Source organism: Eptesicus fuscus, chromosome 12 (assembly GCF_027574615.1).
Source record: "Eptesicus fuscus isolate TK198812 chromosome 12, DD_ASM_mEF_20220401, whole genome shotgun sequence".
In the NCBI taxonomy this organism is placed as follows: Eukaryota; Metazoa; Chordata; class Mammalia; order Chiroptera; family Vespertilionidae; genus Eptesicus; species Eptesicus fuscus.
The window spans coordinates 57,600,536-57,627,917 of record NC_072484.1 but is presented as its reverse complement, the minus strand read 5'-3'; the positions used below and the strand labels follow the sequence as shown (position 1 = coordinate 57,627,917).

Sequence of the window (27,382 nt, the reverse complement as noted above, 5' to 3'; positions counted from 1 at the left end):
TAATCACTGGTCATTTCACAGCTCATTCAATCAAGTGCCAGGTGGGGGACTCAAACAAGCGGACAGTTGTTGAGGGCTGAGGTGTCTTGGCAAAGTGTCCAGTGAAGTGAACACCAGTGCTAGGTTCCCAGGACATGGGTTCAAGCTGTGCCACTTACAGATCTATAATAATAAAAGTATAATATGCTAATTAGACTGGACGACCTTCCGGACAAAGCCAGGGCTGCCAGGGAAGCCTGGGTCCCAGTTGCCTGCCGGTGGCCAGAGGGAAGCCCGGGTCCCAGGTGCCAGGTGCCAGAGGGAAGCCGGTGCCAACAGCCGGGGGAAGGAAGGCCTACTCTTGCACAAATTTCATGCATCGGGCCTCTAGTTAGACAATAAATGCTGCAGGGTGTTACTGTTTGTGTGACTGTAGTCAGGTGAGTTAACTTTAATGCATGTCAATTTATTAATTTATTCATTAGGAATGACAATAACACCTATCTTATTGTAATGAAACAATTCACATATAAAGCATGAAGGGTTGTAGTTATATATTATGGTAACCATTGTTATCATAGTTGTATAAAACCAAATGTATCCCTTAACCTTCTGTCTTCAGTGCCCTACTCTGTAAAATAATGCCTGCCACACAGAATTTCTGTAAGAATTATCCTATTTGATAATATGGAAGTATGTAAATAATGGGCAATAATACAGTAGCCATGGCAAGTTCTAAAAAGCTTGAGTCAGAAGAGTAATAGAGATTACTTGGGAGACTGTTAAGGGTTACCTACTACAGCTGACTAAGCACTGTCAGGGAAGGACCCCAACCTCATGGAGGGAGAGCAAGGAGTAATAAGACCCCAAAGGAGATGGCTAGGTAGACAAGCAAGGTGGCTTGCCACACTCCACAGTTGCCAGAAGTGGACTCTGAGGTGTAATAACAGTTTCTGACTCACAGCATCGCAAATGGCAGGAGCCTCAAACAGGTGAGCTGGTTTCCTGCCTCGCACACCCTCTGGGAACACGATGGGCCCAGATGCAAGCCACTCACACAAGGGGTTGTGCAACAGCTGAGGCACACAGGGGCCAGGGCTCAGAGCCTTTTGTAGCAAGCAGCAAACATGCCAGTCCTCCTGCTTCCGCTGAGGAGCAAGCAGCATTCACACCAGAGTGGCTGTGACCTGCTTAGTTCCTATGTGACCAGCTACAGGAAGTGCTCAGTATCAGGGATGGACATGGCTTGAAGTTTGGCACACTCAGGAAGGACATGCAAGAATGCTTGGGGCCTATGGTGGACTGTCATTCCCCCAAAATTCAGTGTTTATAAGCCAAAAATTCAATTCCTAGGTATATACACAACTAAAATGCATACGCATATGTACCAAAGATACAAAATATTCATAGCAGTGTTATTCTTAACATCCTCAGCTGACAATGGCTAAACTATCCATCGACAAGAATAGAATGGATAAATAAATAATAGCATATGCATACAATGGACTACTTAGACCAAATATACTACAGCTACACCAAATAATAGCATATGCATACAATGGACTACTTAGACCAATAAATATACTATAGCTATACCAAGCAACCAGGATAAATCACATAAACACCATGTTGAGTGAAAGGATCCAGACACAAAAGAATACATACTTTATGATTCCACTTATCTAAAGTTAAAAGCAGGCCAGGCAAGTCTATGGGGCTAGAAGCCAAGAGAGCACTTACCTTGGGGAAGGGGAGGGTGTGTGATTGGCAAGGAGCTTCGGGGATACTAGTCATCAAGAAAGTGCTCTTTCTCTCCCTCTCTTTTTTTTTTTTTTAGAAAGTATTCCTTTTTTATTGAGAGTTGGTTCCGTGGGTATATTTTCTTTGTGACAAATCACTGAACTGTCAAGCTGTAAGCTTATAACTTGTGCACTATTTTGCATACATATTTCAGTAAAACAGTTGTTTTAGAGCTGTGTATTTACTGTTTAAAATTCCACAGTTTTCTATGAGAGTTTCCTGAGATAATACTTCCTCAGCTAATGAATTGATTTCTAAAGTGTCTTATTTAAAGCAGTAGGGCCAAGTAGGAGACTGCGATGATTGGGCAATGGCTAAACTATCCCCTTTGATGATAAGCATTTCCTGCCAGCAGCAAGAAGGAGGCAACTGTTAGCAAGTCAGCCTCCCTAGCAAGACAATTCCACCTCCTTTCCATTATATGCCCTTGACATCTGAACTGAAAGCCTCTCAGACATCACAGATAGAGACTCTCCTAAATGAGCAATAAAAAGGACATCATTGCCTTGGCCAGTTTTCTCAATGGTTAGAGCAATTCCCAGTCAAGGGCGTGTGCCTGGGTTGCAGGCCCGATCCTGGCCCAGGGTCCAGTGTGTGCAGGAGGCAACTGATCTATGTGGACACATTGATGTTTCTCTCTCTCTCTCTCTCCCTCCACCCTCCCTTCCACTCTCTCTAAAAATCAATGGAAAAAAATATCCTCAGGAGAGGATTAACCAGAAGAAAAGGAAATCACTAACATTCCCTGGTGATTAATTGCCTTGTCGTTAGGAGGAGAAAAATGATGCGGCTTTTGGTGCCTGGCAGACTTGAACCATCGACCAGGCCTTTAGTAAGGCTTAAACAGGAGATCTGAGCTTCCTGTATCCTCGCCCAGGCCAAGAGGAAAATCCTAGCGCTGAGTAATTTCAACAGTGTCTGGATGCTACCACAGCCCAGAAGTGGGCACTTGCTGCAGAACTTTCCTCAGACAGCTGCTGGAAATTACTTCTAACAAGCAGCAGGATTGGGGTGGGGTGCCAGCTGCTGGGAGACTATTGGAGAAGTACACAGCCTAATTTTTGGTAGGACCGTGGTCGACAAATTGCGGCTCGCGAGCCACATGCGGCTCTTTGGCCCCTTGAGTGTGGCTCTTCCACAAAATACCACAGGCCTGGGTGAGTCTATTTTGAAGAAGTGACGTTAGAAGAAGTTTAAGTTTAAAAAATTTGGCTCTCAAAAGAAATTTTAATCGTTGTACTGTTGATATTTGGCTCTGTTGACTAATGAGTTTGCCAACCACTGGTAAGAGACTAGGCAAAGAAGTATTATTTCTCAGCTCGGATTCCCAATAAGAGAAAAATATATTTTGGTTCTTTCCATTTCTTTTTCATTTAACAATTTAAAACTTCTAACACCTGACTACACGGAAATATTAGCAGAATCTGAATGTATTTCCCTAATAGGCTTGAGTTAATGTAGCACCAGTCTTTGGTGCTCCCAAAGCAGAGGAGATTATATTTACTAATATGCAGTGTCAGTTAAAGATAAATGTCATTTAATCTAAGGAGAAAATAAACAAATGGGACTACATCAAAATAAAAAGCTTCTGCACAGCCAAAGAAACCATCAACAAAATAACAAGAGAGCCCACTGCATGGGAGAACATATTTGGCAATGATACATCTGATAAGGGGTTAATCTCCAAAATGTATAGGGAATCATACAACTTAACAAAAGGAAGATAAACAATCCAATTTAAAAAAAAAAAAAAAAAGGGCAAAGGACCTAAATAGATACTTCCCCAAATTGGACATACAAAAGGCCAAGAGACATGTGAAAAATGCTCAAAGTTACTAATCATTTGAGAGATACAAATCAAAACAACAATGAGGTACCATCTCACACCTGTCAGAATGGCTATCATCAACAAATCAACAAACAACAAGTGCTGGCGAGGATGCAGAGAAAAAGGAACCCTCGTGCACTGCCGGTGGGAATGCAGACTGGTGCAGTCACTGTGGAGAACAGTATGGAATTTCCTCAAAAACTTAAAAATGGAGGAGAAAGGAAGATGGTGGCGTAGGTAAATACCTGCACTCACCACCTCCCACAACCACATCAAAATTACAACTAAAATACAGAACAACCATCATCCAGAAGCACCTGAAAGCTGGCTGAATGGAAGTCCTGCAAATAGGGAAGTAAAGAAGAAAGCACACTGAGACTGGTGAGAGGTGAGGAGGCACTGAACAGACTGGGCCAGCACCCACGTGGGCCACTTTTTTAATCATCAGGGAGACCGTCTCTGCAGAGGCCGCCCGGAGGAGCTAGAGGTCACAGTCCCACACCAGGCCCCCAGCCCAGGGTCCCAGAGCTGGGAAAAGAAGTCCCTATGGGCAGTAAGAACTAAGGGCTGTAAAAACCAGTGCAGATTGGGGCTCAGTGACACAGAGGCTGCTGGAGACCCAGCTGTTCCTCTTAAAAGGCCAGCACCACGAACTGAACTTACAAGATCCTGCTTCTTCTGATCTCCCGTGCTGGCTGAGGCTCTGGAGGACACAGACACAAACGAGGAGGAACTGGATTGTCTGGCATCGGGGCAGGAACTTGGAGGTGGCTTCCTCCCAGACGGAGGTGTTGTTCGCAGGGATCATTGTTCCTATGCTGGGACTCCCCAGCTGGCTGTAGGGCTGACTAGCAGCCATTTCTGTTTGCTCTGCCCTGGTGATTCCCTAAGACCCCGCCTCATCCAATTTAAAACCCCACCCAAGCTGTGTGCAGTGGCTTTTGCATAAGAATGGCCTGTCCTTACTCAGGGTAAAATGTCTCAAAACAAGCTGCAGCTGGGTCAAACCTATCACTAAAAGGCCCAAGACCCGGCACCAGCACCAGCCTGCCTTGCTTCATAGCTGGGCCTCATTTGGGCACTTCCAAACCCAATACAAAGAGGAGGAATCTGCAGATCTCTCTGTAGCTCCTGCTGGATGTCCCCAGGCAGTGGTTGACTTAGCACCTCCCTGGAAACCCAAGAGCCAGTGTGCCCAGTGGTCAGTGTCAGACCATACCAGATTACAACTCTACACATCCACAAGCATCACTTTCAAGGGGCAGACTCAGTGAGCACCAAAGCCCCACTGAAGCAAGTCCTTCTCCATAAGGGTGTCTCCTGCACAGCAGCTCTCCCACTGTAGTCGCAGCTGGAGTTCAATTCCTCCCAGTGACACCAAACCAGTATTATATGAAATGTTGAAGGGTATTCTTTATGAAGAGGAAGAAGAAAAAGATCAAAAATATGAATAACAAAATGACCACAAATACATACCTATCAACAACTGAATCTAAAATCAAAATAAATGAATAAGAAATCTAATGAACAGAATGAACTGGTGAATAAAATAGAACCAGAGGCATTGAAATGGAACAGACTGATGATTCTCAGAGGGAAAGGGTGGGGAGGGCAGGAAGAGATTAAACAAAGATCTTATATGTATGTATGCATTACCTATAAATACAGACAATAGGGTGGTGAAGGCCTGGGGCAGGGCATGAACCGGGTGGAGGGGGGCAATGGGAGGAAACAAGAGGGACATCTGTAATAATCTCAACAATAATGATTTTTTAAAAAAATTAAAATGGAACTCCCATTGATCCCACTTCTAGGAATATATCCTAAGAAATCAGAAACACCCATCAGAAAGAATATATGCACCTCTATGTTCATAGCAGCATTATTTACAATAGTTAAGTGTCCATCAGCAAATGAGTACATATAAAAACTGTGGTACATCTACACAATGGAATACTACACTGCTGTAAAAAAAAGAAAGAACTCTTACCAGTTGCAACAGCATGGATGGACCTGGAGAGCATTATGCTAAGCAAAATAAGCCAGTCAGAGAAAGATAAGTATCACATGATCTCACTCATATGTGGAATCTAATGAACAATATAAACTGATGAACAAAAATAGATCCAGAGACACAGAAGCAGCAACCAGACTGTCAAACCTCAGAGGGAAGGCAAGGGAGGGTGGTGGGTGGGAAGAGATCACCAGGTTATGCATATATGCATAACCCATGGACACAGACAATAGTGTGGTGAAGGCCTGGGGTGTAGGGGGGAGGGGAGCAAGCTGGGAGAGGTCAGTGGGGGAAAAAGGGGACATATGTAATATTTCAACAATAAAGATTAAATAAATATCATCTAGCAATCAGTTAAAATGAATTTGTTTAACAATTCTGGTAGAAATCTTTATCAAAGTATTTATCATCCAGTATTTTTATTAGCAATGCATTTGTCTGTTTCCTCTGATGACTATGGGCAAGTCATTTGTTCCCCAAAATTGATAACTTTCTGGAAATATGTGAAGTAAATGGATATATGATTTTATATGGAAACTAGAAGCCTGATGCACGAATTCGTGCACCAGTGGGGTCCCTCAGCCTGGCCTGCGGCATTGGGCTGAAACCAGCTCTCTGACATCCCCCAAGGGGTCCCGGATTGTGAGAGGGCACAGGCCAGGCCAAGGGACTCCACCAGTGCATGATCAGGGCTGGGGAGGGACTCAGGAGGTTGGCCAGCTGGAGAGGGACTGCAGGAGGGCTCCAGGGCATGTCCGGTCCATCTTGCTCAGTCCTGATTGGCTGGACCCAATGAGCAAGCTAAGCTACCGGTCAGAGCATCTGCCCCCTGGTGGTCAGTGCATGTCATAGCAAGCAGTTGAGTTGCCTTAGCATATCATTAGCATATTACACTTTGATTGGTTGACCGGATGACCAGACATTTAGCATATTAGGCTTTTATTATATAGGATAAGGTCATCAGGACAGCTCATCCAAAGATGTTCTTCTACCTACACCCTTGCATTGATAGCAGTGTACTGTTATTAACTATTTAACCAATTAGAAAACATTTTGATCCAAGACAGGACTTGTACATGGTGAATACTCAGTAAATATTTATCTCCGGTTACTGTTGTCCAGGATAGTTAAGCACCTGTTGTGCTGTGTAAAACACTGCTTTACACTTGGTGGTGGATGAAACAAAACAATGAGAAGTTAAGGTTTCTGCCAATATTAGTTAATTGGCAAGTGTCCTTATATCCTGGGAGCTGACAGAGTTCATGTGTCTGTTTAGACACCTAGTTCATTACCAATGAGCGAGTCAAGCACTGGGAATGGAGCCCACAGAGAAACTGGTTTTTATTAGTCCCCAGAACTTTCAAACCTTCCTTCTACAGCAACATATTGCCCTTTCACATAAAAAATAAAAATAAATAATTGCATGAAAGAAAACACAGGGAGCTCATTAAGAACTCCTTCCCTCCATGGATTCTTCCAGCCTGATTTTAAAGGGCTAGGTAGGGCTAGCCGCTAGGCATAATGTTCTCTTCTTTGCAATGGGAAATGCTGGCATTCACTTTTGGCAGGAACACCGAGGTAAGGGTGAGGAACTCAGCTCAGCATACACAAAACAAGAGGCACAGCCCGCCGCCAGGTGGGACTGGAGTTCAAGGGGGCTTGGAGGAGTTCTGTTCAAACTTTCATGCACACAAGGAACACCTGGGAATCCTGTGAAAATGCAGCTGCTGGTGAAGTAGGCCTGACATGGGGCCTGCGATTCCACATTTCTAGCAAGCTCCCAGGTGATGCTGCCAGTCCCAGGACCAAATTTTGAGTAGCGTGCTTTTAAAAATACCCTGAGAGGCTATATTAATTGTTCTAAGTGGGATTCAAAAATAGAGGATGGGGTGAAAATAATAATAAAATTCCCAAAGTGTTTACTAGAAAAAAAATGACTCATTTCTAAATATATTAAAGACAATAGGCAGATATAGCTAGAAAAAAAAATTAATTTATTAACTAGCTTTACCATGAGAGCCTATGGTTGCTGTAAAATAGTAAGATATTGCAATATGTCCATAATTCTATCTCATTTCAAGTTTGTGCTTGTTTTTCCTAATGAGCTTCATTCACCACTTTTAGCTTAAACCCTAGAAATGCTAACTCAGAAGGGGGAATGTTCTTTTAGCATTAGATATGTATCTTGTAAATAAAAGCAGCAGGAGCCACCTGGAGTTTTTTTAAATCGGGGAGAGGGGGCAGGCCAGTAGGAGACCTCTGTTCTAGCATCAGCCATGCCTCTCAGAGCTCCTCGGGGCCTGTTACTCTCTCATCTGTCAAATGAGAGCCTGAGAAAAGATTGCCACATCTAGCCAGGCCGCATCTTTAAGTCACCAATGGCAAACATTTAAAAACTTGATTTGAGCGAATAACCCTGAATTTCCCAGAAGGCACCTTTCTTGGAGATTTGTATCATACATACCTACAAGAGGTGCAGAATGTCCTGTACAGCCAGGGCCTTCTGTTCATTCCTCGGCGTCGACCGCCCCCTGCAGGCGCTCTCCGGGACTGACTCGCCTTGTGGTCAGGGCCCGGGTCCTTCCAAACAGACACACCTTCCCTTCACTTAAACTGCTGAGCATAGGACAGAGCAGGACGGGGCATAAACGCCTTTTTCATTAGAGCAGAGGCGAAAGCCAGTTAATAAAAACCCAGAGAAGAGGAAGGGCCCTCAGGGTTTAGACGAGGGAAGGAAAAGAGGTGAGTTGTAGCTCTCCCGACAGCAGCATATGAAAGGATAGCTTTGTTTATTTATACACATTCCTTATCAGATTCTTGGGATTTTTTGCCCCGCAGGTGTGGCTCATTGGTTGGGTGTCGCCCTATAAACCAGGAGGTCATGGTTTGATTCCCCGTCAGGGCACATGCCTGGGTTGCAGGCTCGATCCCCATTGTGGGCCATGGAAGAGGCAGCCTATCAATGATTCTCTCTCATCGTTGATGTTTCTATCTCTCTCTCTCCCTCTCCCTTCCTCTCTGAAACCAATAAAAATATATTAAACAAAAAATGAATTAATTTTTTTTAATTTAAAATAAGAACCTTGGAATTTTCCACAGCAGAATATGTATAGTGTATTATATTGCTACCATAATAGAGAACATTTTGACCAGAAAGCTTGTATCTCTTTTTATGTGTCAGTAAATGAGATTGTTCAGTGCTTCTCTATGGATAAGTCAAGCCATCCTCATTGGGGTAAATATTATATTTCCATTCTTTCTCGCTCAAGGCATAAAAAATTACTATCATTTTTCATGATGCAGAAGTAATTAAGTGGGCAGAAGTCATCTTTTCAATACCTGAGTACAATTCTGGAAAAGCTTTTGACTGCCAACAGTCCTAATTATTACTGTCTTTGTACCTAATTGATTTACTCAGAGAACATGTGGCCATTTGAATACTATTTGGTTCTGGTGATAATGGATTGGTGCAGCATGTTTTTATTCTGCTCAAGAATGGTTTAAAATATGTTTCTGCCTTATATGGTGGGCAATTATAATTTCCGTTCAGAATCTGTGAAGTTAATGATTCTTCACATTTACTGCAAAACCTTTTTCTTCTTTCTATTTGGATGAGTGAATAGTTATTTTCTCTAAATATAAGTTTCAGAACTGTTGCATTTCTACAGCTAACGCTGTGGTAAAACATAGCCAATGAGTGTGCATTCATGTGTATTTCATGGGACATTAAAACTGTATTTTAAATGCCTTTTTCTATGGTCACCTCTGGTCTTTCCATGCCTTAATTAAGGCACCAGGATAGTTCTAACAAATTGTGGGAGCCAGTGATGTACTGGAAGGCAGGAGGCGATACTCAGGAGGGCAGTCTGGTCATTAGAAACCACCTGCATTTCCCAGCGAATCAGACAAGAATGCTGCAACTCAGAGAACAAGAGGAAAGTCCCGCCACCTCCATTGGCTCATGCCTTCCTTCCTCTCCACTGACAACAGCACTGACCCATCCATCAGGCTGGGAAATGGAATACACAGGAGCCTCATGCACAGTGGTGCTCGAGCCCACACACACAGACTCTGATTCATCATAGCAGAAGTTTAAAGATTTGGAAATTAACTGCTTATTCTCAGGCATGAACTCAGGTCTAACATCCAGTTTGGGAGTAGGTCAGGGGCCATGTTATTAGTTGTGTGTTTTTTGCAGATGGTCGCTGGCACGATGGTTCAGCTTACAATTTTTCTATTCTACCATGGTGCAAAGCCTTATGTATTCAGTAGAAATCGTGCTTTGAATTTTGAATTTTTATCTTTTCCTGGCTATCGATATGCAACATGATACTCTCATGATGCTGGGCAGTGGCATTGAGCCACAGCTTATAGCTAGGCATGCAATCAATTACAAGAATAAGCAACTGATAGCCTACAGCATACCATATTGCCAGCAATATACATATATATATAAATAAATATATGTATATTTATTTTTATATATATATAATATATATACTATATATCATATACAATATTATATATATATGTATATGTATGTGTGTATATATATATATGTGTGTGTATATATATATATATATACATATATATATATATATACACACACACATATATATATATATATATATATATATATATATATATATACTAGAGGCCTGATGCACGAAATTTGTGCAAGGGTAGACCTTCGCAGCCCTGGCTGCCTTGCAGCCCTATGGCCCCACCCCCACCCGCACCCACCTTGGCTTGGTGCTGCCTGCATCTGCTGCCACACATCCCTGGTTCCTTGGTTCTGCGGAGCCCCCCAATTGATCACCCCGCAGAGGGTGGCCTGGGCCTCCCTCTTTGGGGTGATCATGGAGGCCCCCCCCTCATCGATCACCCCCTGCCAATGGCCTGGGCCTCCCTCTTTGGGGTGATCGTGGGGCGATGGCGGGGCCCCCGACCAATTGCATCGACCCCGACCAATCACATCGCACCCACCTTGGCTGGCCTGGCACCAGTGTGTGTCATAGCATGCTCATCCAGATGGTAGTTCTGCTCTTCGGCCGTTTGGTCAATTCGCATATTATGCTTTTATTATTATATATATATATATATATATATATATATATATATATATATATATATTAATATATATATATATATATATATATATATATATATATATATAAATTAGCCAGGACGCCGTAACAGTCACGACCGCTCGGGAGGAGTCTGCGCATGCAGGTGGGTGGGAAGGGACTGCTGCATGGTGAGGCAAGCCATGGATGGCACAGGCCCGCAGAGAACAGGGTCTGCCAGCCACGGCGGCAAGCAGGCCCACAGAGAGCAGGGAGCAGGGCCTGCCTGCCAGGGCTCACCAGCAGTCCTACCTCTGCACGTGAGCTGCAGAGGAACCACCTTTTCTGACTGCTCATTGGCTAAGCTCCCAGTACACCACTCGCAGTGTTCTTGGTAACTTGCGTAATAAGAATCCAAAAAGGTGATCTAGGGATTTTCCACCACATTCCTGGAGGAATAAACAAAGTTCCACTGCTGGAGGGGCTAAGAAATGTCATATCCTGCCCTAGCCGGTTTGGCTCAGTGGATAGAGCTTCGGCCTGCCAAACACAGGGTCCAGGTTCGATTCTAGTCAAGGGCATGTACCTAAGTTGCAGGCTCCTCCCTGGCCAGGGCCCAGGTCAGGGCTCATGCAGGAGGCAACCAATTGAAGTGTCCTTCTCACATTGATGTTTCGCTCTGTCTTTCCCTCTCTCTTCCATGATCTCTAAAAACCAATGGAAAAATATCCTCAGGTGAGAATTAAAAAAAAAAGAAAGAAATGTCATATCCTATGAAAGAGACATCTTGAAAATGCCTAAAGAAAGTTGTGATTTTTTCGTGGTGAAGGGACTGGAGTCCATGTTGATGAAAACACCTTGGCAGCTGTGACAGCCGGCAGTGGCAGCAGCAGCGGGGTGATGGGAGTGACACCTTCCCCTGATCAGCCTGGTTGCCTCCTGCAGGAGGTCAGACTGCGGCTTAGGCCCGCTCCCCATGGGGAGCGGGCCTAAGCCATCAGTAGGACATCCCTTGAGGGCTCCCAGATTAGAGAGGGTGCAAGTTGGGCCAAGGGACACCCCCCCCCATGCACGAATTTCATGCACTGGGCCTCTAGTTTACAATAAGTTTATTGGGATACAAACCCATCGTAAGTCAAGGAGCATCTACACATTCTAACCCATTCATTATCTGAGAGTGGAATTAAATTTCAGTGCCATTCATCTCAATGTAGAATAAAAGGAAAGAAACAAGTAAGAGGGAAAAGGTAATGTGTTCATTTAGGGGGTCAGGATGATTTTTTGATACCTGTGGAAATTCCAGATAGCAATGCACAGTAGTTAATTAGAAGTTTAGTTTTAAAGTTTCAGAGAAAGCTATAGGCTACAAATAGACTTGTGAATTGTCAGTATAAACTTAGTAGTAGAAGCCGTTGATCCCGCCCCCCAATTTTATATATTTAAGGTGTATAATGACCAGGTTAATTAAAACCTTCATCACCTCGAAGTTACCTTTTTTTGTGTATGGTTGACCCCACTTAAGATCTGTTTTCAAATGCCATATGATCTCACTTATATGTGGAATCTAAAGAAACGAAATTTATAGATATAGAAAACAGAGGTAGGGCATGGAGGATGAACAACCTTCCAGTTATAGAATAAATAAGTCATGAGGATATAAGTATAGCATGGGGGCTATAGTTAATAATATTGTATTTTGTACTGGAAAGTTGCTAAGAGAATAAATCTTAAAAGTTCTCATAAGAAAAAAAAATTGTAACTATGCAGTGATAGATGTTAATTAGACTTACTATAGTGAGCATTTCACAATATATACAAGTGTTGAATCATTGTGCTGTACACCTTAAACTAATCTAATGTTATATGTCAATTATATATCTCAATTTTAAAAATTAAAAAATATCTTATATATCTACAAAAGGCTAAGTTGACTCGCGCATGCATGATACATATAAAGCTCTCGCTGGTGCCAATTGCACGCGTGTGTTTCCATCTGTCATTGTCTATCATGAATTTGATTGACACTTCTATTACAGAGAAAGGGCAAATAGCAATATTAAAATATTTCTTCTAATTAATTTCCTTTCAATGTGCACAAATTCATGCACCAGGCCACTAGTTGTTAATAAATTTCAAGTATACAATATGTTGTTATTAATTATTACCATCATGCTATACATTGGATCCCCAGAGCTTATTTATTTTATAAAGTTACATACATTTTTTAGTAATAAAGCTAGTCATTTTCTCCTTTGGGACCTTGGTTTAAAATGTCATGGTCTGAGTATCATTGCATTTTCTTTTCTTTGCAACGGCAACCTTACTGATACCCTGATTGTATCTCTGCCTCTCAGCCACCTAAGGGCATCTCATTTTAGGTGTAGTTAAAGGACGTGATAATGAATGGGACTCAACCAGTCCAAAATCTCAGTTCAGTTCTGATAAACCATGAGAGATGAACTTAGCATAAGTTATGTAGAGAGAAAAGTGGGAAAAGATGAATACCATTTCAATAAGCCAACACCAAAAAATAATCTGACATAAGAGCTAATATTTCTGAATACGCACATTCCCTTTCCTCATAGCAGGTCAACTTTCTTTTGAGGTGGACATAAAGTAATCAATGCACTATTTGGGGTATTTTTAATGAGTGTTCCCACTCAGGAGCACATGTGCATACTGTCCCTTTATATTGATAGCTGTGGGCTCTGCTCTCTAAATGTACAGATAAATGAGTTCACTTCCTTATATTTAGTCTATTATTGATGTATATGTTGTTTTATCAGGAATGATTCGCCAAAATAGAACTATTCAAACCTTTCTGAATGATTTTTCACTTTCAAATTTGGGAATTATGCTATATTTTATTACAAGTGGCCAGGGTGAGTGACTGTTGCAATGAGGCCTCATTTCCCCATCTCAGCCAGCAGATATTCATTCTTCAAAACAGTGGAAATTCACTTCTTCTTTTGAATATATACCATTTATTAAATAACTACCCCATTGCTGCCCAGATAACCATTTGGAACAGCCCATCATGTATGATGGCAATATCATTGCTCTGGGTCAAGTTGCAAAATAGCCAAAGAAACACATCTGTCATCTACCTTTCAGGTTCCAAAGGGAAGTGAACTTGAGGTTATAATGTGTCTAGCTAGGGCTCTCTTCCTAGAAGAGATTGTAAAGGGAAAATGAATTCTTTACTTTATTTGTTTGTTGGCTGGGATTTTTGGTGTGGGCATTTATAATGGCCCACTGTGAATTGCCACAATAGTACATAACACATGGGAAATACTTGCTTGACCGGGCAGAGGTCTTTTCATGTTTGGCAGCTGGCTATTTGAAGGGTCCAGAGGGGGCATTTCTAGAAAGTTTCTCTTTTGTGATAGTAAATACATAAGGGGTTCATGTTTATATTAAATTCTAGATCTGTTTTAATCTAGTCCCTCCCTCAGTATAATTGCAAAAAATGGCTGCTAACCAAATTCTCCGGGTTTAATGTTATTGAGTATACCTTTTTCGGCTATTACATTGAAGTAACTCCATACAAGTTTTATGAATGGATGCAACCACCCCAAAACTTAGTGGCATAAAACAATATTACGATCTTGGACTTTGCAAGTCAATAACTCAGATGGGGCAACATGAGGATGGCTTGCCTCTGCCCAGTATGTCTGGGGCATCAGTTGAGAAAATTAATGGCTGAGAGAGCTGGAATCATCTAGAGCAGTGGTTCTCAACCTTTCTAATGCCGCAACCCTTTAATACAGTTCCTCATGTTGTGGTGACCCCCAACCATAAAATTATTTTCCTTGCTACTTCATAACTGTAATTTTGCTACTGTTATGAATCGTAATGTAAATATCTGTGTTTTCCAATGGTCTTAGGCGACCCTGCTAGCGGTTCTCAACCTGTGGATCACAACAGGGTCACCTAAGACCATCAGAAAACACAGATATTTACATTATGATTCATAACAGCAGCAAAATTACATTATGAAGTAGCAACAAAAATAATTTTATGGTTGGTGGTCACCACGACATGAGGAACTGTATTAAAGGGTTGTGGCATTAGAAAGGTTGAGAACCACTGCTCTAGAGGTATCTTCACTCACATTCTGGCTTTTGGGACTGGTGTTGGCTGGGACCTCAATTAGCGGTTGACCAGAACCTCTGCCGGTGCTATGCCTTGGGCCACATTGTGGTGGCGGCTTACCGTGGTGTGTAAGAATATGCATGAGACCCAGACCTGCAGCAGCCACCTTGTAAGGAAGGGAGATCCCTGAAAACAAGGTCAGAACACAAGATGGCGAAGCTGAGAGATTGAAAGAACCAGAACCACTGAATTAATCTTGAGTACTCTTCCTCCAACTTCCTGTTCAGTGAAATAAAATAAATTTTCTGTATCTTCTGTATATTTTTTTTTAAAGAATGGGTGCAATATTATGCAATGCTAAGAGGACAATTGAACTGTGAAGAATAGCTTTACCATCTGAGGACATGGACATGGATGTGCATGGATTTAATGTGCAAATAGTATCTTACCTTTTAGCAACATTTCCCTAATTATTAGTGAGACTGAACATTTTTTCATAACATGGTGGCATATAAATGTATTTTCCTATGACTTCATGTATCTATTTTCCTGTGATTACCTCTTTATAGCTGCTCCCCATTTTATTTGAATTCGTTGCATTATTTTTTATTCATTTTTCAGTCTAACCCTTTTTGTTATGTTGTGTAGTATTGCAGATATGTTCCCTATTCAATGACGGTTTCATTTCTTTTTATGGACAAATAATATTCCATTGCATGGATATACCACATTTTACTTATCTATGCATCTATTGATAGACATTTGGGTTATTTCCACATTTTAGGTTTTATGAATAATGCTGCTATGAACCTCATATAAACTTTTGGAGTTTGTTACATTCCAATAAAAAATTCTGTGGGGATTTTTATTGCAATTGCATTAAATTTATAGATTAATTCGGGAAATTTTTATTACAATATTTCATATTTCCATACAGGAAAATTGTTTTCCTTTATAGTTACTTGGGCCTAATATATTGCCTGCCATGAAGTTTTATCATTTTCTTCATAAAATTCTGGTGTGTTTCTTTTTTATAATTTCTACTTATTTTATAATGTTTTTTTTATTCTGAATGAAATTTTTAAATTAAAATTTCTATTTTGTGAAAGCACTGAAAAGAAAGGGGCACAAAGGAAAAGCACACAGGACAGAATTATGGGGCGAGGCAGTCACAGCCATCATCTCCCTCCCCAGGTGCCCAGGCAAAGGTGAATCGCGAAACTGTTTCATGGTTTGAGAGCACTTAATTGCTCTCACTTGTCACCAGACCATGATGATTTCCTGTGAAAGGTTTCCCTCTGCGACACCATGCAGGAGTTGAGCCATCATGAGAGGGCATTTATGTTATTTGCCCCAGCACTTAAGGTGCCATGTGAATGATAGCACTGCCACATCTTACTACTGCCTACATTTTAGAATGTGACTAAATGCATCCCTTTTATTGTTCTCTTCCAGGATTTCCAACGAACACTCCCCCAAACTCCAGATCCGGAGTCACAGTTACTTGAGGGCAGTCAGTGAAGTCTCCATCAACCGAAGCCTAGACAGCCTTGACCCTGCAGGCCTGCTCACGTCACCAAAGTTCCGCTCCAGGAATGAGAGCTACATGCGAGCCATGAGCACCATCAGCCAGGTGAGCACCTTGGCCACATGCCAGTAACTGCACAAAGGTTACTGGACACTGAGAGTGACGAAGTGAAGAGTCAGTCATTCCCCTAGGAGACCACTGCTGAATCAGGCAGGGGGTCTGGTCTGAATGCTGCTTGCGTTTCGCCCCTGCAAGCATCTGGTATCAACAATCTACCTGCAGGTGAGGGGTCTTCTGCAGATAAATAAAGCACATCCGGGGAGTCCTTGGAAATGCATGAGCAAACACTCAGCATCAGTAAATTTGTCAGCAAGAAGTTAATAGATGAGGCTTCAGCTATAAGATGCTCAAAGGATAAAAGGACATTGTAGACATCATTGGCAAAACCAAGGCAGTGTCTAATCATAAAAGTACAAGTATTGAGCAGGCCATCAAGACAAGAAATGAGATACTATCTATTTACCTCAAATGGGTCCTACGTGAATAGTGTGGCTTGGTAATGAGACAGAAGTCCACTTCTAAGAACTGGTACACAGGACTGGGGATGAAGACTCAATAAAGTTTGCCCAGCCAGCATAGCTCAGTGGTTGAGAATCAACCTTATGAACCAGGAGGTCATGGTTCCATTCCTAGTCAGGGTACATCCCCAGATTGTGGACTCGATCCCCAGTGTGGGACATGCAAGAGGCAGCTGATCAATGATTCTCTCTCACCGTGGATGTTTCTATCTCTCTCTCTCCCTCTCCCTTCCTCTCTGAAATCAATAAAAATATGTTTTTTAAAAACACTCAATAAAGGCAATGTATTCAGCTAAAGCTTTTCTAGTCTCTCCCGTTCAGGGTCTCAGAGGGCATGGGACAGCGATGTCCTGCCTAAGCTTGGGGTGAAAAGAACCTGGGACTCTTGGGGCACCTGACCTTGCAGCTTTCAGGGGTCACCAGAAAAGCAGAAGCTGCCTCAGAAGCTTCCTCTGGAAGGACAAAAAAGAAGGTTATTTTTAATGATGTTTAGGAACACTTAATTTAAATTCATCTCACAATTTAAGAAATAAACACTATGCTATTAATTCAGCTAATATTTATTGAGCTGAACACTGAGCTGGATTATGCATGTTATTCAGTGATGAATATAACATAATCCCTGCCGCCACCACCCGCAAAGCTTACAGTCTAATGGAGAACATACAAAAAACTTACAAAAGTGCTGTCACAAACATTTTTTCTCGAACACTGCAAAAGCACTCTGAGATAGCTAGGGCAAGAATTAACAATAAAGCCACCTTTACTAGGTCAGGCACTGTGCCAATTGCTTTATATTTTTAAAATATTAGTCCTTATAAGCACCCTGTAAGATATGTAAGTAACCAGATGTTAAATGAGACTGCCTTTATGGTCATGAAATTGTCAATAAGATCCTGAAGCGAAGGAGAAAAAAATATTAAGTACCCAGATTCTAAAGCGAGAGCTTCTAGACATTTTAACAAATAAAGTAGTGTTTGATTCTTAACCTTGAAAAATGCTAGCCTAAAGCATGTACAAGGAATAGCAAATGCTCTAGTTTAGTTGGAGTTTAGAATACTTGTAGAGGCAGCAATGGAAACCTATTCTGAATTTTATTCTGGAGACATTTTTATCCAAACGGTCTTCCTTTCCAGGCCCAATGGACTGGACTTTATTCATAAGGAATGGGATTGATTAAAGATTAATTAAAACTTCAGCTTTTAAGCAAGCAAGAAATCTGATCAGAATTTTGACATAGGATAATTAATCTGGCAAAAAAAATGTGGAAATATTGGAGATGATGGGAGGCTAGGGGCAGAGAAGCTAGTTTGGAAGACAGACAATGTGATCATCAAGGTGAATTAATGCTACTAGTGGTGCTGTAGAGCTGGTGATGGTGATAGTGATGGTGATGGTGATAATGGTGGTAATAGTGGTAATGGTGGCGGTAGTAGAGATGGTGGTGATGATAGTGATGCTGGTGGTAGTGGTGGTGATGGTGGTAATAGTGATGATAGTGGTATGGTAATGGTGTTGGAGAAGATGGTGCTGATAGTGATAGTAGTGGTAGTGATGGTGGTAATAGTGGTGGTAGTGATGGTGGTGGTGGAGATGGTGGTGGTGGAGATTGTGTTTATGGTGGTGATGGCAGTGATGTTGGTATAGGAAAATGATAGTATAGTGTGGTGTTGATATAGATTAGACAAATAATGCATTTGAACAAAAAATGATGATTTTATAGGCTAAGCATTGAAGCATCTCTGATCTCTGAGTGAGACCTTGAAATAGAACCATAGCTCTCACTACATCCCTACTCCCTGATCGGAACTGGAGAGCATTATGCTAAGCCAGTCAGAGAAAGATAAATATCACATGATCTCACCCATTTATGGAATATAATGAACAACATAAACTGATGAACAAAAAGAGATACAGAGACAGAGAAGCATTGATCAGACCGTCAAACCTCAGAGGGAAGATAGGGGAGGGGAGGGGTAAGGGGGAGAGATCAACCAAAGGACTTGTATGCATGCATATAAGCCTAACCAATGGACACAGACAACAGGGGATGAGGGCATGGATTCTTGAAGAGCAAAGAAAGGCAGGGACCACAGTGAGGTTCTAAGAGCAGGGCAGGGTGGGAGACACGGAAAACTGGCATGTGAAATGTCAATATTTTCTTACTTTAAAGAAATCTCTAAGAGCATGCATACTTATTTTTGCTAGCTGATGCTGCCCAGTGATGCTCACAAACCCAACTCTCAGGGAAATGGTTGGTGCCTCATTTGGTGAAATTTGGACTTGTCTTGTCCTTACTTTTTCACAATAAACAATATAATATAACATTTAAAACTTCTTTAAGCTTATCTTTATTCTGGACAGCCTCATGATCACATAGTCTTCTAGAATTATAAAGTCGTCTATAAATACAGTTGTTATGTGAGCAGAATACATCAGTGGGTTTAAAATTTTTATTGGAAAAATGTTTATACATATTCACTGCTTTTATAATTTTACACATTTAAAACAGGAGCACATGTCACTGCCCCCATTGGGACACTGTGTGTCACTTCCCCCATCAGGGTATTGTGCCCATGCAGCTGCCTGCTAGTAGTCCCTGAGTCAGAGATATTACCTTCTGTGAGACAATATTACTTCCTGGTGAGAGTTTAATGAGATATCAACAAATTACTGAAGAAGCACATTGATACTATAGCAGGCAAAGCTCTGCAATTCAGTGGTATCATCATTTCACCTTAAGTAAAATACAGGAAGAATAGCCATCCTAAATGGATTCCTAATGATACCTCATTTTTCTAGTTCTATATTCAATTTTCAGGTAACACAGCATGTTTAAGGATAATTTCAACTTTCAATTGCAGTCCCAACATTGCCATTATTCAAAGGAGAATAGTTTCTTCTTCAAAGCAATACTACCATATATGTATTCTAGACTTTTCAAAAAGTAGTTGGCTTTTATAAAGTTGAAGATATGCTTTCTTATAAATCATTAGTAGCAACTCTAATAGTATAGAATTTAAGTGCATTATATCCTGTACCCTTTTAAAACCTGATACATATATTTTTCAAAGTCTCCTAGAAAGATCAAAGTAAAATGTTGTAAGCTAAGAAATTGGTCTAGAATAACTAAATTATATTTTTTACATTCATACCTCACAGAAATAAAATAACCATAAAAACAGATAGTGCTTGAATGTTAGAGAATAATTGAACATCTTTTTATATGGTTACTCCCTTTTTATGTTTTGCTACATATACATTTAATAAAAATTAGGGCTTTTAAAAGTAAGGCTTGCCCTAGCTGGTTTGGCTCAATGGATAGAGTGTCAGCCTTCAGACTGAAGGGTCCCAGGTTCAATTCCGGTCAAGGACACATGCCCAGGTTGCAGGCTCAATTCCCAATAGGGGGTGTGTAGGAGGCAGCTGATCAATGATTCTCTCTCATCATCATTGATGTTTCTCTCTCTCTCTCCCTCTCCCTTCCTTTCTGAAATAAAAAAAATATATTTTAAAATAATAATAATAGTAGTAGTAGTTGTGAGGATGGAAATGAAAACAATGTTTGTATACATTTAGTAACAATGTATTGTTTACCAGATACAGGCTAGAAGCTTTGCATACTAGTATCTCATTAATTTCATATGAACTATAAGAAAGATCATTTCTTTATTTACAAAACTCAGTCTGAGAGAGTTGGAATAATTTGTCTCATTCTTCTCACTATACTATATAAAAAAATAGTATACACTATTTTTGCAGTACCTACCATGTGCCTATAAATATAGTATGTATTTGTATATATTACTTTATTTTTATCCTTAAAGCATCAATATGGGATAGGTATTATTTTAACCATTTTACAGATGAGGGAAGTGAGGCCATCTAGAACTATTTGACCTATATTTGTGTATAAATTTGATAAAGAATAATCTTTTATATTAAAAAGCAGTGTTGAGCATTCAGAAATATAGCTATGCCCTAACTGGTTTGGCTCAGTGGGATAGAGCATCGGCCTGCGGACTGAAGGGTCCCAGGTTTGATTCCAGTCAAGGGCATGTACCTAGGTTGCGGGCACATCCCCAGTAAGGGGTGTGCAGGAGGCAGCTGATCGATGTTTCTCTCTCATTGATGTTTATAACCCTCTATCCCTCTCCCTTCCTCTCTGTAAAAAAATCAATAAAATATACATTTTTTAAAAAATATATATATATAGTTATTAGTAAAACTAAGACTAAAGGTAGGCTGAAGTGGGACAAAACATATAGGTTATGTGCTCTTATAATGTAAATATAGTACAACTATTTTAAAATGAGGAAAGAATGGAGAGAGCATATGTACTCCCTCCCAAAAAAAAAAAAGAATTGTTAACTGTTTTCAGTAATGATATGGTCAGTGGTAGTATTAATGTGTTATTATGAGGCTGTTGTGCATGTATTGTGGAATAAAGCAATTGAATTATTATAGAATATCCCAATCCTGTCATCTCTGTGTGCACAAGAAACAGAATTTAGTATGGAATAAAGAAATAATTATAGTATAGAAGAGATTACATAAAAACCCTGCAGTCTGGATTTGAATTGGAGGAATTCATAACCTAGTTCTGTCCACTGAGTTAGCCTAGGAACAATGACCAATGAGCAGCAATGACAACAAAGTTTCCTAGTGAGCAGATTGTGTTCTTGGGATAACAATTCCCGCTAATAGAAACGAGGGATTTGGTGGGGAATACTGACTCCAGGACTGGGCAGGAAACGTATAAGATGAGTTTGGAATACTTTGTCATAACCAATATCGAGGAAGCTACTTGAGACTACTAGCATCATGTCAAAAGGACTCAGGAGCCAACCAAAGAGGTTCCCACTGGCCAAAGCTGAGACAAATTTCAGTTCACTGAGAATAATAAATGAACTATATTTAAAACCACCAAATGTGTTTACACCTATGAGTTCATTTTGATATTTTTAAAAATACAGTTCACTTTTGTTAGATAAGAGGGAACAAATGTATTACCCTGAAACTTAGTAAATGAAAGTGAAAATTCCTGTTTCCTGTAGTTCCCATATGAACTAAACCATTGAGTAACCAAGTGACATGAGAGGAAGCATTTCTTTATAAAACTATTCCTAAATAGTAAAAGTTTTTGGAAATAAAATATCACCATTATGCAAACCCTCAATGAGTTAATGGATCTGGACATTTGAGCACGAATAGCTCCTAACAATATAAGAGACAATTCACACATGATGTGCCTCCTAATGAAAGAACACATGACTTCTAGTCTTGCCAAAGGGATTGAGCCTGGGTCTGGTCAAAATTTTGGATCCAAAGAAAAAGAAAAGAAAAAAATCTGGATCCAGCTTATACTTTCCAGGAAATATAAAAGACAAAGAAAGACATATGCTAAATCCTACCGTGAGTATGAAATCTGCAAATCCAAACTATGGTAGTCTCTACAGGTCAAATGACCCAGATGTTTCAATGGATGAATTATGATTTTAAAAATGGATGAAGGAAGACCTGTATGTTAAATGTGAATTAAAAGATACATTAAATGTTTAAAAGTTGTACAACTAAACTATAGAACACAGGAATGCACAATTGGGTAAAAAAAGAAATGAAAAAGAAATGCAAAAAAAGTGATTGCAATAAAACTCAGAATATGGGTTACTTTTGGAGGGAGGGTGGGGATTGTCCTTAGGATGGAGCTTACGGAGTGGCTGCTGAGTGCCTGGAAAAGTTCTATTTCTTGCTCTGGGTAGTGCTTATACAGGTGTTTTCCTTATTATAATCTGTTGGATTGTACATGTTTTGTGTGTGGTTTTACTTTATGGTTCAATGTTTATGAAAAATAGCCAAGAGGACACATATACCTTTAGAAAGCTAGTTATCCAAGTCTAATAGTTACCTTCACAGGGATGGATGTACTATTTCTTTGTGATGTTTGGCAAAATGGTGACTAAAAAGCAAAATGTAACAAGTGATACATATACATGTATACATATATACATACACACATACATAGCAAAAGCTTATTTTGCTTTTACTTTGAAGTCATTTAAAACTTACGCAAGAATTGCATGTAACTCTCTCTCCTTGACAATGAATTGCAAATACCATGTCCCTTTAAGTCTCAATGCATCTTCCAGTACTTCCTAAAAAAACATGGATATAGATCATCTAGATTTAATTTTCAATGTAGACATATGTAATTACTAGCCTCAAAAACATGCAGGGCTTATATAAAATTAGATAAAGTATGTTAAAATACTATTTTAAACTCCAAAGGATTTTTAAGAAATCCATGTCTCTTTTCCACTTAGTATGCCTTAAAGAAATTGGTCACTTTTGTCTGAAGTTTCAAGAATTAGGCATTATTGGAGTGCATCTTCAGATAACATAAAATGAGGAGAGAGTCTAATATTGTAATAGTTTTCACCATGTGTTCTAAGCTTAGTTGCAGTTTAACCTGTTAAGTTCTCAATTAGTCATGAACTTGATATTAGGGAGATTGGACATGAGGTTTTGAGAGGAACCAGAGAATTGAAGAATGCTCCCACATCTCTGCAAAGTGAGAACTGGAGCACTGGGTCTGGCTTATTTCTTTATTTACATATTTATTTTTTAGGGGGTGCTCAAGCCCAATGTAAGTTATACACAGAGGCATATAAATGAGTAAAAACTGATTCCTCAAAAAAGAGAAGGCCTCACTTGGAAAATTTTTACAAAGCATCCTATATAATAAAAGGGTAATATGCAAATAGGCCAAACAGCAGAACAACCGAACAACCAATCAAAGTGTAATATGCTAATGATATGCTAAAGATGCTCAACTGCTCGCTATGACATGCACTGACCACCAGGGGGCAGATGCTCTGACTGGTAGGTTATCTTGCTGCTGGGGTCCAGCAGATCAGGACTGAGCGAGAAGGGTCCGACATGCCCTGGAGCCCTCCCGGGGTCCCTCCCCTGCCAATTGTGCACTGGTGGAGTCCCTCAGCCTGGCCTACTCCCTCTCACAATCCAGGACCCCTTGGGGGATGTCAGAGAGCCGGTTTTAGCCTGATCCCTTAGGGCCATTCCCCTCTCCCAATTGGGACTGATTAGGCGTGAGCCGCAGCAGGCACAGTGGGGCCAGGATGAGCGGGAGCGGCAGGTGGGAGCTGCAGACGGCATTGGACTGCGGGTTTCGGCCAATCCCTTCAGGCCACCCAGAGGGACCCCACCCATGCACGAATTCATGCACGAATTCATGCATCGGGCCTCTAGTTTATAAATAATTAGTAGACCATATCTATCAGCTCTTTAAAAGGGATAGCATAACCTTTAGAGAGTATGTAGATGGTTTGAAAATCTTGATAGTGCTTTTCCAAATTTTGACATATCAGCTTTGTTCTATTTGGGGGCAGAATATGAGTATCTTGTTAGAAAATATAGAGCCTGTTTTTATACTTTACACTAAATTAAGCTTCAGTCTACACTGAAATTATTTGACGAACTAATCACTTCCGAAAGCACAATAAATACTAGTTTCTAAAATGTTTGTGCTGGAGATGCTTCTATTGAAACACATGAACTCTGACATGGACCCATAAGATTGTTCCCTAGGGTTGCGTTTATGAATAAGGAGAATTTGCCCCTGGGCACGCACTGGAATCACTGTAATGTAGAGAAAATGAACTGCCCTGGAGTTTAAGCCATCGGACGCGGCTTTCTTCTGGGGAGCTGCAGTTTGGAGCTGCAGTTTGGAGAGGTCTCTTGCCCACGGGCGGGAGGAGGCGCGCGGTGTGACTGCGCCCTGTCTGTGCCCGCAGGTGAGCGAGATGGAAGTGAACGGGCAGTTCGAGTCGGTCTGCGAGTCGGTGTTCAGCGAGCTGGAGTCCCAGGCGGTGGAGGCGCTGGACCTGCCCATGCCCGGCTGCTTCCGCATGCGGAGCCACAGCTACGTGCGGGCCATCGAGAAGGGCTGCTCCCAGGACGACGAGTGCGTGTCGCTGAGGTCCTCCTCCCCGCCGCGCACCACCACCACCGTGAGGACCATTCAGAGCAGCACGGGTGAGTGAGCAGAGCGGCCGTCCCCGCGGCCCCCGGCTGGCCTGGCGCCCGGTGTGCCACAGCCCCGTTACACAACACATTGTGTCCTTGCGGTTGTCGCACAGTCACCATAGCAAAACACCACCCGTGCCCTACCAAGCCCCCGGCCACATCCACACCCAGCCTTCTTTCTCCGTCACCATCTCTGCTTTCAACAGAGCAACATGCAAGTAGGGGACCAGGAGGGGCAGCCCAGGGGACGGGTCTTCACAAGATCCCCACACAGCATCCTAGGCGCCAGCAAAGTCGTCCCCAACAACTCTGCTCTCCATAACCAGCTCTGGCTTTAAGGGGTGTGACCCCAGAAACAAACCACACACCGTGGTTGTTGAGCATCACAGAGTTGCAATGCTCTTTGAACTGCAAGATATCCACAACATGCCTATCCCCAAAGACCTGAAATGAATGAGCCAGTAATGTTGACGGCACGTTTTATGAGTTCCCTTCCATGTAACAGAAGGCAGATTTATTTCATTATTCTAAAACCTTCTGACTGTCATGTGTATAGCGCACCTCCTTTCCCCTCTAAACTGAATTTAGGTTCATGCCTTTAAACTGTATTTTTATCGGTAGATTTTAGGCAGACAGGCACAGAAGAGCTTGACTGGTTTCCGTGACACTGGGACCTGCCCGGGAACGCATGTTGTACATGCGTTATGTACAACAATGCCTGTGTGTTTTTATATTTATAACATCTGTGTCCAAGAAGAAAATCCCCTCCATCTTAACAAGGCTTCACTTCATGATTAAATGTAGCATCACTCCAATACAGAGTGGTTCTACGAGATCATCAATCCTAGCATCAAGATAAATAATGACGACTAAATTAGAAGAAAAAGCTTATGCCACAACATTGTATTATTCCATTTCTGTTCGAGGTGCATCAAATGTCGGTCATTATCATTCAGCCGAGAACTTTTGCAGGCTTGAGAATAAGTCCTCAAACCTGAGTTAAAATCCTACTAACTAGAAATATGAGGTTGAAGTAGGAATTTGGGGGAGAAAAAAATATTAGCGGCTAAACAACAGGAGTTCCTTCTTGACCAATGCAAAGAGGTGCCCCCAGACATTGCACGGGCCCCGCAGGGAGCTCAGCCGCTCTTCCCCCGCGGGCCAGCCCCAAGCAGAGACCGAGGATGTGCGTTCTTGTTCACTCAGAAATTCTGTCAGAACAACCACAGGAGATTTATAAATAAATTAAATACCGCTGATTCATGCAATGGAAAACTGTTTGTTTCATTATCATGGGCATATTTCTGTGTGTGTGTTTGCATTCGTGCAGTAAGTGCAGCTTAAAGGTCTGCCCTGTGCCTGTAGCCTATCACTGTCTTTGGGTGTTTTCTCCCTTTCATCATCCCCACCCCACACATGGCCCTTTCCCCGGGTCTGCTCCATTCCTCACTCCACCAGTCTCATCGCCTGCCAGCTGCTCTTCAATACACAAGACGCAGATGCTTGCTCAGAAGAAGGAAGGGAAGGAAAAGGGCCACTGGCTTACTCTTTCCGCCTCAGGGGGTCTTACAGACAAAGTGGCAGGAGACTCCAGGTGGCTTATGTTTTGCTCCCACTCAGAGGATTTCTTTGAGAGACACCTTATCCTTCCTGCAACAGTTCTTGTCTCATGGTCTTCACGCCAAACACCTGACCTTTCTAAGACCCTTCCAGATACTCCGGAGGTTTCCCGGAGTTCAACAACAGGGTTACCAGATAAAATCCAGGTTGCCAGTTAAATTTAAATTTCAGGGAAATAGTGAATAATTTTGTCGTGTGTGTAGACCCCAAATATTGCAGGGAACATACGGATCCCACAAAATTGTGTGTAGTATTTGCTGCATCTGGCAAGCCTGTCCAAGGAGATGAGAGGTGGTCCATTCCTCACTCTGTTGTTATATTTAGCATCCAAATTGAATTGGAGGGGTCCTCTGTGGGAGAACACCCCAAACCAGGGAGCAGTAAACAAAAGCGCCGAGGAGGTTATTGCATCTGCTCTTCTTGGGCTCTGTGTGTCTCGTCCTAAGCAATGGGCCACAGCCTGCAGCTCTCCCGGTGGGAAGGAGGCAGGCTTGGCTGCAGCTGCAGGAGGGTAGGGCAGGAAGATGTCACTTGCCCTTGGAGTGGACAAGCATAAAATATCAGGTTTTTGTACAGGGCTTCACCCTTACATCAAACTGAACATTAAGATGTATTATCTTTACAGTCATGGAAAAATGAGCCATTAAAGGAGTTATAAACCATTACAGTAGATTCTAAGTATGCACCTCAGGTATTTAGAAGTACAACCTTAAGAATTTTAATCTCACCTTTCACAGTTCTTTATACCATAGATTTGTTCTTTTTTTAATTCACTGTTTTATGATATAACTAGAGGCCCGGTGCATGAAAATTCATGCACTGGGGGGG

The 27,382-nt window shown here is 41.5% G+C and overlaps 1 protein-coding gene across 14 annotated transcripts in view; it reads left to right on the top strand.

The window, feature by feature from the left end:
* Window positions 1-27,382, top strand: part of DLGAP1 (DLG associated protein 1) — a 240,626-nt gene that overhangs the window by 90,329 nt on the left and 122,915 nt on the right. For all 14 annotated transcript variants that reach the window (XM_008159956.3, XM_008159949.3, XM_054724209.1 and 11 more), the window contains 2 exons: window positions 16,238-16,415; window positions 24,703-24,943. In XM_008159956.3, coding sequence (XP_008158178.2) covers window positions 16,238-16,415; window positions 24,703-24,943 — 419 coding nt within the window. The remainder of the gene's footprint in view (window positions 1-16,237; window positions 16,416-24,702; window positions 24,944-27,382) is intronic.